At 40.6% G+C, this 14,707-nt stretch overlaps 1 protein-coding gene across 1 annotated transcript in view; it reads left to right on the top strand.

The window, feature by feature from the left end:
* LOC118327671 (elongation of very long chain fatty acids protein 6-like) overlaps positions 1 to 9,897 on the top strand; it is a 14,143-nt gene extending 4,246 nt beyond the window's left edge. Inside the window, exons 3-4 of the mRNA XM_035661088.1 lie at positions 7,035 to 7,186; positions 8,886 to 9,897. Of these exons, the coding sequence (XP_035516981.1) occupies positions 7,035 to 7,186; positions 8,886 to 9,334 (601 nt within the window). The 3' untranslated portion in view covers positions 9,335 to 9,897. The remainder of the gene's footprint in view (positions 1 to 7,034; positions 7,187 to 8,885) is intronic.
* Positions 9,898 to 14,707: the final 4,810 nt, after the last annotated feature.

The following is a 14,707-nucleotide window of genomic DNA, read 5'->3' as shown; positions in this document are numbered from 1 at the left end:
ACTGACTGCCTTCCAATATGCCCCAAGCGGAGAGGGAGAGACTTTAGACCCAGCACCGACATCAGTCAGGACCTCGTGACTCACCTGAAGATGGCCAGGCTGAGCGACACGCAGGAATAACGGCGCGTCCGGCAGGTTCAGCCTTCGGCCTTTCTCTCATGAAGTGCTGCCCGCCGAACCACCGAGTGGCGACATACAGGGCCACAGACATGAACCGACTTGTTCCTGCGCGAGGACAAGACACAGCCACCATAACACACTCCATGTGAGCTACCAACGGTCAGTCACAGCAGAACAGACTTTGTTAGTGGGTAGTTTAAGCCTTCCCTGTTATGTTGTACTTCCTTTATAGATTAAATGCTCAACTTCTATCCGACGAGCGCGCACCACAAACAACATCCAGGGACCCTGCTCCGCTTAGAACAGGACAAACTACCCAGGAAGCTCCCTCTGGAACATACTTTACCCTTCTGTTTACTTATGTTCTCTAACTCTGTTGTCCTTAAAATTTTACCTTTGTTCTTTTCTAATATGTGCTACTAGGCTAGAGTATTTGCACTCTTTCAACCCCAAGCCAATGACCAGCATGCGCCTCTGACAGCATTGCTTTCTAACTGTTTATACCATCATTTTTTATTGGTTAACACAACGCATGTTGTCTTTAGCACAGCAGGGTTATATCAGTTAACTAATACATTCTCTCGGGCGTCAAGTCTCACATTTGAGCAAGTCTACGAGCCACTGAGACAATTTAACCGTTTTTGCATTGCGAAAATAACCAAGTTGCATATTTCTACGCAGGATAGTCTTTTCTATCTTCTGTCTTCAGCCCAAACGATGCTACGCTCATCGCTATTTTGGGCTGTTTTCTGGGGGCAAAAAACAGCACCTGCTCACTCCCTGAAAGAAGCTTCCTGCCGCCGACTCATGGCCCGACGTTTGGGGCTGACAACCCACCCCACCTGGTTTACAATCTTGGCTAACACAGGCACCAACAAAAAGATCTTAGAAATCAGCACTTTTGTTGTTGCCAACCAACGAAATGTAACTGGGAATCCGGAAAAGATAGATACTCTCAGGTGGGCGAACTACGGGACTGGAAACTCAAACCACGCATCTTTGCATCTCTTTGTACATTCAAAAAACAATATTTGTGGACATCGCAGCCGTGGAGAATACGTGCAACTGCAAGAGCTGCAAATGTTCAGATCCAAGAAACGGTAAAAAGGTGTGTGACAGACAGCGTTCTAATGAAGCACCGTAAGAGCCTGCCAGTAGACGTCCGGTCCAACCACATCAACATGCTTTGTTTGCGTACAGATCCCTCAAAAATGCACACACTTGATGTTTCAATATGTTTTTTTACAAGGAACATCGGTCTGTCTAACCACGCTATGAATATCTGTAATCATTTTTGCTGCATCCCTACAGGAAAAACACTATTTACGCAAAATTTCAGTTTTTGCCAGCCCCGCTTCACCCTCCTGAGGATGTTTTGACCCCCGTATTCACTCCCCTGAAAGAGGCTTATCTGCGAAGAATCTGTACATGCACTAAACTTAAGGATATGACTCCGCACTCCATCTCAGTCGCGACTGTTTACTGGGCAGACCCGGACTTGAGGGGGCACGAGATAAGTCGAGTGACCGCGTTTGGGGCGAGAGAGTTTTTGGAAACAGGTACAACAGCTCACCTTCTAGCTCCTGTTGTCGCCCGGCTCAGGTCATACAACTCGATGTCCCTGGCATTTGTTGTAGCCGCTGCTCAACTGATACACATGCTCTGGCTCTTGCCCCCAGCCTTAAACCTAACCTGTGCAACCTGGTGGTCTAACTACCCGTCTGAAGGTTAAACCTCTCAGTGCTCTCGTCGGGGGTCTCCACCTCGTTCAACACTTCACTGGCGGAAGACTTGACTAGATAAATCTCCTGAAGCTCCACACATGCACGTTGCGATTACGACATGTGCTTATTGTTCTTTAGCTGGAGAAACTCTTCCAGGGAAACGGTACCCAACCTGCGTCCTTTAAATCTTGTAAAATGTTTCAGATATAAATGGAATTACTGGAGTGCTAGAGTGTTGGGACGGTTCTTAAAAACGCCGGCTTTTTAAGTGTCTCTTTTTTATTTAAATGTAACAGCATTAAATCGTGTAACTGAGACATCCTCATAAAATAGTTTTTCTGTTTTCGTTTTAGTTTGAGTTGTGTTGTTGTTTTCTTACTGTGTGTGTTTGTCTACTGCTCCGCGGGGAGCGCCGATCGAAGCAGGCCGATCGAGCCCTAATGCCTTTTTTTTATTCTTCTATGCGCACGCTCATAAGAAAGGGAATTGTATTTCTCATGTTAGCAAGTAAAGTGTTGTATATCCTGCAAACGATCCCAGACATAACGACGAATACAGAAAAAGTTCCCTAAACACGGCAAATAATGCTCCAAAAATTCTCTAATCGTCCTGGTTTTACACAACTTTCAGCAGTTTGATTTATTATTTGGGTTCATCTTGAAGTTTATAATATAATTATGGATAAACATCTAAATATATATGTCCTCTAACTCACTGATTCTCAACCTGTGATCTGTCATCATGCTTGCTTTACACAAATATGACCAGTTAGCAGGTGGAGGAAGTCTTGACTAATACGAAATACGACACTGTAAAAAAAACACTCTGTTACCTAATCCTGCCATTAAAAAGAATTGATCAGAAGTTGGGATGGAGACCAACAAACAGACCGTTTATTTACACAGTCCACGCAGTTACAGATGTGTAATAAGTTCAACACATCCACGCCTAAAAATGTGATAATGTGTCATCAGAATGATAGAAAATATAATTTGGTGTATTTTCATCGCATTTCCAGGAAACGAACTGCACACACTAAGACACCCACCTTTCAACCCAACTCTGATGTGTTTTTAGCCTCAAAACGCATTTTATAAAATGTGACACAGATTACAATGGACGTAAGGAGCACAGAGACCAGCGGACAGAGACGAGACACCGGCCCAAGAGAGGAGACAGCGAGGAGAGGAAGAAACCGCATAGGAGAGACGACAAAGAACCATACAAGCGCCAATGCGAGAGCGCTTGGGGCCATATGAAGGCAGTCAGTAGGTGTTTGGGCCACGTTTGACCTTTTCTGTCGCTCTTTTTCTCCGGATATCTGGATTAGTGTTCCTGTATCTTAGTTTATATGTTAATAGTGATCGATAAGTGTTTGTAAATTGTAAATAGCACAAGTACTGTCAATATTTAAATTGTTTGTTTGACCTTCTGCCTCCCTTTGTAATCTAAACAAAAAAACCTCCTCAGTATGCGTGTGTAAATTTATTTAAATAGTTTGTTAAGCACAAGTGTTTGTAAATTGCTTGTAAATAGCACATGTACTGTAAATATTTAAATTGTTGATATTCTCCTTCCCTTTGTAATCTAAAACAACAACTTCAGTGTGTGTATGTAAATTAACTAGAAAACAATCAGACAGTGTTTGTGAAGTCTGGGACAGTTCAGTTTTAAGTAGACTTTGGGAAAAAGTTACTTTCGTGTTCACACTAAATCAATCATACAGAGAGATATTGGCGACTTTCTCGCTAGTTTTAGCAACTGTTCAGACCTTCTTAGCAACTGTATTTCTAAAAAGTGACACATTTAGAGATTTATTTATAGACCTTTAGAGAAAAGACGAGTATTATGTTCCAATATATTTATATTGTAATTAACAAAGCTGCTCATAGTAACCGCAGTCCAACAGCTCCAGGGTCTCTCCCTCTCCTCTTGGGGCCATATGAAGGCAGTCAGTAGGTGTTTGGGCCACGTTTGACCTTTTCTGTCGCTCTTTTTCTCTGGATATCTGCATTAGTGTTCCTGTAGCTTATCTTATATGTTAATAGTGATCGATAAGTGTTCTGTAAATTGTAAATAGCACAAGTANNNNCCTTTGTAATCTAAACAAAAAAACTTCCTCATAGTATGCATGTGTAAATTTACTCTGCACACTCAAAAGTTGAGATACCCGACTGTGATCCCTGAGGCTTTCTAGGTAAAGAGAAGATTACGTTTAGGAAGCTGGATGAGTGCAAACGGGGAATGTGCTCTGAGAATGTGTTCCCGTCTGAAACTGTTGAAACCAGTTAAGTGACACGACTGCCACCAACACATTCCTCGCTGGCTTTAAAGGTGTGAATGTGCGTACTCGAAGGAACGGCCAACCCTTTCACAGACTGACAAAGATCTTTATCATCAGACATCATCCGATGATGGAAGTTTTCCAGCCATGGAATCACCTGGAAATTGATTTAAAATTACTGATAATGATTCTACTTGATTCAAACTAGAGGAATTAGAGTGAAGTTGTAGTCAATTCACCGGACACCGCTCTACTGAGAGCAGCCACAGTGGTGAGCTACCACCTCTGAGAGCTACCAGTGAATTATATGTGCAGATTCTGTCCTGTACTGTCAAGAAAACTCCTGGAAAATTACTTTTCTTTATAAGAGGGGGAACCCTGGAATTGGAGTAACGTGGCTTGAATGTTACAGAACACAAACATCACCTCCACCAGTTTGTTGTCTCATGTTTCCATATCGATATGTCGCCTTTAATTGACAGATGTTTTATTTGTATGGTTCAATAACATTTAATAACAACATCGGCCTCTCTGCAAGTAAGATGTCTGTTCAGCTCTGCGTCTATAAACTGAGCTGTAGCGAGGCAGAGATACGTAGATTATGTAGATTTATTTTGTTTCCCTGGCACAAATAAATAACAGCAGATAAACATCGACTGAAATCTAATTTAAAATATCGGTATCGGTTTTATAGATCGCTGTGTAGATTTGCTTCAGCTCTTTTAAATTAGACGGCCACATTGTAATTACAAGCCATTAGAACCTAGATTATAGTAATACCCTGCGGAGTTACGTCATTTGTGTGATGTTTATCTTGAAATCCAATTACCATATGAAAACCACACTTTGGTATTTAAAGCATCGGCTCCTAACTGGAAGTGTTATGATGCTAACACTGCAATCACTGCCAGGAGAGTTTGTAGATTGTGACCCACTTGGCAGGTCCTAGCAGGCGGGCCGAAGCTCTGAGCTCATCATCGCCATCGCCGGTGGATCTGTTGGTGTGTTGAGCCCTCCCTCTAATCTTAATCCCGCAGCAGTGGGCACAACCTGCCCTCTCCACCCCTCAGCTGTCTGCATACAGGACATCACAACAGGACTTTGTGGTTTCCAGGGCTGTTGGAAGCTGCTGATGTTGTATATTTCATCAGTAAATCCCACACAGAACAAAACCAACAACATCCCACTGAAGTCTTTGTATCTAAAACCTGAAATATCTTACCAGAGCACAGCAGTGTCCCTCAGTCCACAGCCCAGGGCTACAATACCACAAGAAACACTCAACACGAGCAGTCCTGTAGCTGCTGATTATCCCAAATCCCAGTGAGTGTTTCGGTTGAACGAATGTTCTAACTGGAGACTATAACTGGGAGGGAACTGTAGAATACAGCATCACTAGCCGACCGCAGTCTTTACACTACCTCGTGAATTTAGGGAACATAATGAGAAAGATGATGAGAAGAAACTCTCACGGGACACAGCAGCTTCAAGACTCGGCTTGCAGAGATAGCAAAAGTAGAATATTTATTGGATTCATTGTTGTAGACGTTGTGTATGTAGCCTATTTACACAACTATGTGATGAATAAAAAGCACTGGAGAAAGGAGGCTTTATGGTTCTAACACAACACATACAGATCAATACGAAACATAAAGTAGTCCCTCATTATAATTTAAGCTATACTTCTAAGTTTTCTGCCAGGCAGTGGAGTAATTACTTATAAATGAGTATTTAATAAAGACTTTACAGTTTGTACATTTGGAAAGAAATCAGAGAGAAGTAGCAGCAGTACTCAGCTTGTTTCTGTGTGTTTCTTCCACCAAATTCCTTCCTGCGATCTGTGGATCGATGTATGATTGCACTACACTGGGATTGCAGGGCTGTTAGGGTTTTATTGACATTAGAGGATGAGTCATGTTGAGCCTTTATGGCTGTAGCAGAGCTGGAACAGCAGACATGTGGAATGAGACAATACCATGGGTTGTAAAAATGATGATTTTAAAAGCTAAAGTTTAAGAATAAGGAAGTGTCCTGATCCCTGAAGAAGGAGGAGGTTTTATATTCAGCACACCTTCACTCCTCAGGGCTCCAGACTGAGACCATCCCATATTTCCAAGAGTGATAAAAGGACTGTGTTGAATTAAAAAAATCTGTTTTTGAAAGCCTTAGGAATAATGATGTGTGAGCGGAAACTGCATTATCTGTAAAACATAGAAGGTAGCCTGAAAATGGCTGTTAAATAGCAACAATAAAGAAGATGAGAGTGTTTGTGTAGGACTGGATATTGGCACTGATCTCCCTGTTTGGTTGATTTAGATGCAGAGTTGATTTATTTTAATTAGATTATATTGGGTTCTTGAAAGATTCGGTTTCATCAGATCGATACCGACATCACATAAATATAAAACTCTTCTCAGAGTGTATGCTGGGAACTTAAAATAAATACAAATAAAGAAAGAGTCTCAGATAAAGCTTCTTTTCTCCGGCCATGAGGACAGTAAACTCCGTCCTCTTTATCTCCTCGCCCTTGTGTAGCACATAGTCTTCACCCAGTCCTTTGCAGTGCCCCTCAACATTATTATCTGCACTAAAAGAGTAAAGTAAAATGTATTTATATGGCACTTTACAGAGGAAACACACATAGATTAAAGAATAAAATAAAAACACAATAACTACAATTTATTTTTCATTTATTTGCAACTCAGGACCATGGTCACATGTATGTAGCAAAACCATAATATACAGTAATAACAAGCACACGGCTAAAGTACAACAAATATAACGTAAAGGAATTCATTCTTCAACAGTCCTGATGTCATGTTAAACAGCTTTCAGTTCACGTAGAACTGAACACAACCTCTCAAATATAATGTTGGGTAACGAGTTTACGTGTGTTCACTCTGCAGCATCATCGGAGCGGCGAGGACCGGACTGTACATGCTGAACATCCTCACAACCAGCGGCTTCAAGCAGTCGGTGTGTGACAGCGGCTTCTACAGCGCCCCCGTCAGCAAATTCTGGGCCTACGCCTTCGTTCTCAGCAAGGCCCCCGAGCTTGGTGAGGCTTCCTTCCTTTGGATCTCTCTCGATATTGTCCTGAATGTCAATGTCTCATGGGGAACAGCTCAAGATGACATTTTTAGAGCGATCTCTGGGTAAATGAGTTAGGCCTGAATTCTTCACTTGAAATGATTTACCGTGTGTTCCTAAGCATGACTGGAAAAATATTTGCGTACAATGACAGATTTAAACTTTTAACCTTTGTGTAAATGTTGAGTAAACGTAGAGGTATGTTCTCTGAGGCACTTAGAGAGGGGACACAGTGTCCTCTCTCAGTCTTAATTAAGTGGGCTGATACGTGTTGGCAGCAGGTAGCCTACCGTTAGCTGGTAGCCACCCTAGCAGCACGTGCAACAAAAAACTTTAAAAATCATAAAATCATAAAAATTTTAATTATCTTTAATTGTCCGTTATGTGCTGCAGTGTTTGTTTTTTGGCCTAAATTTTCTTATAAAACCTGACGATTATATGACTTGTGTTTTAATTTTTGTGAAGCACTTTGTAACTCATATTGTGAAAGTGCTCTGTAAAAAAAAAAGACTGTCATTATTACTTAATCTTTCCAGTTAATGTAGCAGCAGACAATTACCTTAAGAGCTGCTTCAGTGGATGGTGTTGCCTCTCTCTCTCTCTCTGCACGCTAATCTCGTCTCCTCGTGCTCTCTGTCGGACGCACGGACCTGATTGCTCGGGGAAATGGAGGCAGATGCTGAGGTGGCAAGAAAACTCCATTAGTGCGTGATTGATACAGTGTTTCCTCAGCTGCAGACAGGAAGAATGTCCTCATCCTCCTGTTGGTCAGCCTATTAGTTTACTACAGGATGTAAGAGAAGATATGATAAGACAAGATGTATTGATCTTCACAGGGGTGATTCAAGGGCAGAAATAAGTTCAGATAAATCTACTGTAACAGTGTGCACCAGAATATTATAGAATATAATTAAGTAATAATGCTTAGTGTTTGTCTGTATTCATATAGATATATCATAGAAATATAATATACTAGTATGTAAGTATAGTATGTAATAAAACATATTACAGCTACTTTAAGCAACATCGATTTAGTAAAAAAAGGTAGAAATTAGTTGTGCTAGTTAGGGTCGGATATAGTTTGAAGTTTTTGGTAATAATTTCATTTTAATGGTCAGAAAATTCCTAAAAATGTCCAAATAATTTCTGAGGAAGCTTCCCGAAAAGAAGCATGTAATTTGGTTCTAACTATAAGCAGCTTCCAACAGGATAATTCCTATTAACTGCTGACTGTTTTACAGGCACACTCATACAGTTCAATAACTTTTACACAAATAAATGTATGATGAATACAGTTTTACTTGGGTTTAAATGAAACAGTTTGAAAGTGAATATCCCCTGAAAATCAAAACTTAAATGCTCAGCTGCATATCAAATCAATAGCCAGCTCCCACGGGGTATCCAGAGGTTCTGGTTTCACTTTTGGGGAGCTGCGCTGTATTAAGTCACTGCTAACAATTCGAACATTTCCCACTGCTGCAGCTTCACATTAAAAGCATTGAACTGATGAAACACGAGTTAACTTTTATTTTGAAGTAAGCCAGTTACGGAAAGTGCAGAATATTTGTCAGTTAGCTCGACACTGGCTGCAAAAATGCATCTACAAAACAAGTTGATTCCAGCTTTACGATGCTCTGACTAACCTCCTCTCCCCGTCTCTCTCTCAGGTGACACCGTGTTCATCGTCCTCCGGAAGCAGCGCCTCATCTTCCTGCACTGGTACCACCACATCACCGTGCTGCTCTACTCCTGGTACTCCTACAAGGACCAGGTGGCGGGCGGCGGCTGGTTCATGACCATGAACTACTTGGTCCATTCCCTCATGTACACGTACTACGCAGCCCGGGCGGCCAGCGTGCGGGTGCCCCGTCCCTTCGCTATGGTCATCACAGCCACCCAGATCATGCAGATGGTGATGGGCCTCACCGTCCTGGGCCTGGTGTACCGCTGGATGCACGAGGTGCGCTGTCCGTCCTACATGGACAACATCGTGTGGGGCTCTCTCATGTATCTCAGCTACTTGGTCCTTTTCGCCATGTTCTTCTACAACACCTACCTCAGAGGCTCCTCTGGGGTCAAAGGCTTCTCCGGGGACAAGGGATCCAAGGCAGAGTAGCGTGTCCGCGCTCGGCAGTCGTATCGAAGTGTGCCATAAGTATAATGACCGACGGTGAGGGGCCATGAATGTGTGTGAAGTTAACGGTTTGCTCGGCCCTCCTCTTTTTACCACATTTACACTTGACTTTTTATAGGAATCTGTAGCTCAACAGTGATTTGTCCGTGGATGTAGAGCGGTAGGGAAGAGGAGGCTGAGCACAGATTAATAAGAGCTCATGATTAGATGCAAGTACAGTACGGAAATTATGGTTGAATTAGGGGGAAACCCATGTTTGTGTTTTAATAGCATAGTTCTCATTACATTGAAATTATTGCCTTGGTTACTTAGACTCTTAACCAGTATCCAAAAAAAAAAAACAGCCATACGAGGGCCAAATGTTGATGAGAGGTGGTTTACAGGTGTTTGTGTTGTTATGTTACGTTAAGGCTTTGCACTAGAGAAAACAAGCACTTGTGCGCTTTAAATGGCTAAAAGAATAGTTCAACATCCACATGAGAAGAGTGAGCATTAGCTCAGCATAAAGACTGGAAGCAGATTACTTTCTTAAGTGCCCTACAACACTTATAAAGCTGGATTATTTAAAATATACAACTTATTTATTTAACCAAGGGAAAGTAAAAGAACCTTTAAAAACGTCACTTCCTGAGTTTAGGTTTATGTGCCGGATCTACTTCTTTATCCGTCCGCCCAGCTCTTCTCAGCAGTGTGTCCGGCTACAGCGCGGACTGCCAGATACAGCAGGTGCACACTGGGTCCAAAATTAACTTTTTGGCTCATCTGCAGTAAATTTATCAGCCAAAAATCTTTGTCATCGGCCAGAAAACTGCATCAGACACCACCGCTCACAAAACACTCAGAAACCTGTTAACTAGGCACTTCAGACGTGCCGGTAGGTGAGTTTTTTCACCTGGCTAGCTCAGAAAGTGTTGAACTATTCCTTTTAATCCAGTGTCTGTTTTAACCCTAGCACAACTGTGACCTACAGGATGGTACATTTAGGATTACCCAATGTACTAAATGAAAGAAGGGTGTTTTCTCGTGTTAGGGTTTAGGTCTCAACACACACACACACACACATTAAAACTATGTCGCTCTGAGGCAGTTTGAGATCGTTTTAACCCTTATTGAGCATCTGGGAGTAGCTACAGTAAACTGAGGCATGCTAATACGCTCGTTAGCTGTCATTTAAAAAGGGAACACTGATGATCTGATGACTTTCTGCTCTTTCCACACGCCGTCAGATGATAAGATCTGAGTGACGAACACATTCTTCAGCTGACAGCCGCCCCAGAGAATACAACTTCCTCCTCTCCCTGTTCTTTCTGTTCTTTTATATAAAACACACGTTTACACACATTTTGCCTTCTTCATCTCACTCGAGAAGTTACACTGGACAAGGCCCAGTCTGCAGCTCTTCTTCATGACTGAGACGGGGGGTTAGTAATTGGTGTCAGATATAAAACCAAAGGCCAGATGTATTAAACTGTGTGTGCACAAAGACTACAAAGAACACTGTATGCACTGCTCTGATTAGGTCAGATTTGTGTAAGCGTGGATCTGGTTTATAAACCTGCTGTTGACCTCCACTCCCACAGTTAGCCATAAAGATATAGAGATACAGACACACCCATGATCAAAAGTACTTCTGTTCAGCTTCACAAGACTTTAGATCTGCCAGTGAAGAGAAGTTTCGCTGTTTTTGGAAAGATCAAAAGGCACAAACTTGCAGGCTGAGAGGCAGTAACACCAGCAGTGTCTCTCCTCTGATGCTGACACAGGAGCTTTGAAGCGCCTCATTTCCTTTTAGCAATCACACCTGAGCAGAGCGACAGGAAACAGCCGCCTGTCACACCAACGTTCAAACCACTGACAGTACAGATAATGGACAGAGCCTCTGGGTCTGTTAAGTGTCCTAAACCTGTATTCTGTGTAAAGACCAGCAGGGGGAGCTCCACTGGCTGCAATAACACAGATATCATGCAGACTAATGGAGGAATGAGCCGACTTCTCAGTTGATTTATGAGCTCACTCAACAGTTTTGACTATTTCTCTTCTAAAATCATGTGAAAGTGTGAAAGTATCCAGTATTTCACCTGACAAAAAGCTAAAATTGGAGAAAAATAAGTACATGATATGAATGACTATATTTGCCTTTTAACCCTTTTAAACCCTCATATTTGTGGGAAAAGGTGTCTGTGGGTGTTTCTGTGCACACACAGCGTCACACATCTGGCCTCTTTCTGTTTTACTCCCCTTTTATTTTAATGTACATCATGTCCATCCACAGTGTTGGCCTCTCTGTCCTGTGTTCCTCCTGTGCTGTAATACACCCAGCAGCCTGTAGATCCACTGGGGGGGGAGGGGGGTTGCTAAAAACTGAACTTTAAATTGTACAAAGCGATGCTTCTGCATTGACATATTCTGAGGTGCTGATTCTGACACGATGAAGTTAAACAGGAAAAAAACTGCTGCTGATGTGTCCATTGTAAATAATAAGAATCTATTTATTTTCTTAATATATAACATTCTGTGGCAGATCTAAAGTGTACCCGGTAGAGTATTTTTATTAGCACGTGCAGTTAGCTGTGCTTCGTTGTGTTCTTTCCATCATATTTGTGCTTTGTTCCTCACATCTGCTGACAAACCGGTCACTATTTTTGCCTCTTAAATGTCAAGAGATGGAAGGTAAATGTAAAGGTAGACTCCTTAAAGCCATTAATGTTGGCAGGTAGGTGTGTTTCATCTTGTTATGTTCCTAATTTCATTTCAATTTTTTTCATTCTAATGCCTGTGTTTTGTGCCCTTTTAGATAAAAACCAGTTCACATTATGGATCAAACAAATGCTTACAAATGTACTTTGAGCCATCGTGTCTAACCACTATTACTGTCTTTGTTGTGAAGGAGCTGACGTTTACATTAGACTCTTGTCTTTGACATGGTTTTTAGTTTTCCAGCTCTAACATCAAATATCCGCCCGTTAGTGATTTTACTTGTTATTCAGCAACGTCCAATCTTTAAAGGTATTTCATGATCTCTTCTGTCTGCCAGTGTTTTAATCCAACAGGCCTCTGTGGACTTAACGCAGTGGTTCCAAACCACCACCAGGGGGCGTCATACCTTCTTGATTTTAAGAGAATCAAGAAAATATATACACAGTAGGTCTCTAACGGATTACTTATTATTCAATATCTAAACTTTGATAACCTGATCTGCTAACTCAATGATAGAGGAAACGTCCCTTTTAAGGATAAAGGTTGGGAACCGCTGATTTAACGTACAAATACAAAAACCTGTAGTTTTACTGTAAAACTGCTCCCAGATCTGTTGGATCATTTATAAGAAGGCACCAAGTGAAAACTGTCAGTTATGATTCCTGCATTTGTTGTAACACTTTTCTAAACTTGAAATTATTATTGTTATTATTATATATTATTATATTAGTTATTTCTGTGCCAAACTATGCCTCTGTTTATTTTTTTTCCATCATGGATCAATGTGAGTGCGCTCCTCTTGTAATACATCAGAAAACACGCTGATTTCACTCCCGTGGATTCGGCTCTCGACTGCAAACGAAGGGAAAAAATAACAGTTTAAGGGCTTTTAATGTTGAAATGTTGTTTCAATAAATTCATTCTGGTTTCAAAATGTCTCAGTTCTTTGTTTCATTGTTTTGTTTTCTGATATTTTATTTGTTCTAGTCTTTGTTGTCTTTTCTTTTTTTTCTCTTTATAATTTCTAATGGCTTTGGCAATATTGTCTTTTCTTACACTAATATAAACTTCAGAATCTGTGACATTTTCAATGATAGCAGACATGTTGATTACAGAAAAAAGCACAGGTGATCCCAGGGTGTCAGTATTTAAACTGTAAACAGGTTAAATACAGTTTCTGGAACAGTAAAACGTGATATCTCTGAGCGAAACCTTTATTTCTACAGCATTTTAAAGGAATTTATATGAAATAATGTATTTTTGTTATATTACAGACTAAATTGCACATTTACAACACCGTCATATCTCACGTGGCAAAACTGCTTCGGTTGATGGTAAAAACTTGTATTTATACGAGAAAATATGGAATAAAACTCTGACTTTATTAACAGCACTAATGTCCTTTTACTGTAACTACCGTTTTTATTACAGTAAAGTTCTGGTTTTGATTTAAGACCAAAATATCTGAAACCACTGACGTTCCCATCAGCCTCGGCTTCACTTTGTGTTTAGAGCTAATGAGCGAATGTTATCATGCTAAAATAAGATGGTGAGTGTGATAAAAGTTTCACCTGCTGAACGTCAGCATGTTATCAAATGGCTGCTGTGCTCAAATAGTTATTTTAAAAGTTTATTTGTCAAAAAAGCAGCCTTTTAAATATGTAAGATTGTTCAAAATTAAATAAATACATAATACAGACAGAATTGTATAAAAAGTAAAAAAAAACAACTTATCTCTAATCAACATTCATAGGAAATAATCTGCTCAAAATTCATACAAAACACTGGTTTTACACAAACGTCCTGCAGTAACTGAGTTCACTGTTTTTATTCATTGCACACTTTATCAGCTGTTCTCTACTGTTACTGTTATACATTGAATATAAATAAAATATGTCACATAATCAGTTTACAGGATGACAGAAAAGGAGGAGGTGACTGAGGGGCCGACGGAGGACGAAGCTCTGCCTGCTCAGCACATTAGTCTTGCAGCTGTGGGTGACACCAGAGGACGTGGAGGACAGACGCACTGCGAGGAGCTCAGAGGAAGCTTTTAACTGATACACTATAAAGGATTAAAGCTGTGGTTTCCAACCTGGGGGCCCCGGACCCCCACTAGGGGTCGCCAAAGCTTCACAGGGGGGTCGTAAGGCCTTCTTGATTTCAAGGGGTTAAGAAAACTCAAAAAATATACACAGTACGCTTATAACTGCAGTTTATTCATCTCTGTGGAGAAAACTAAATTAAACACTGTAACATTATACTGCACTTTAAAACCAGATAAGTTAATTTAACTAAAGAAAATTGTTGAAACTTTGTTATTTAAAACAGTAAAGGGTGTGTTGAGACATTTTTAACCCACAAAATGTATATAGTATAGTACTTCTTTAATGCATAATAATCTAATGATATCATATATAATAGTATAACTGTATAAATGGTACTGTTTTGAGTACTTGTAATACTTTAAGTACATTTTCTAGGGGTCGCCAAAGCTTCACAGGGAAAACTTAAAACTTACTTAAAAATATACACAATTGGCCCTTATATCAGCATTTTATTAATTTCTGTGAAGAAAATATAACATAAAGTTATTTTTAGAGTTGAGATTTAAGATCTAAACTCTGAAGACACACACAAACTATATTCACAGAGCTT

This window comes from Morone saxatilis, unplaced genomic scaffold (genome assembly GCF_004916995.1).
Source record: "Morone saxatilis isolate NCDOM2014 unplaced genomic scaffold, NCSU_SB_2.0 Contig1, whole genome shotgun sequence".
NCBI classification, from domain to species: domain Eukaryota; kingdom Metazoa; phylum Chordata; class Actinopteri; family Moronidae; genus Morone; species Morone saxatilis.
The sequence above is the reverse complement of the archived record's forward strand: the minus strand, read 5'-3'. Positions and strand labels throughout refer to the sequence as shown.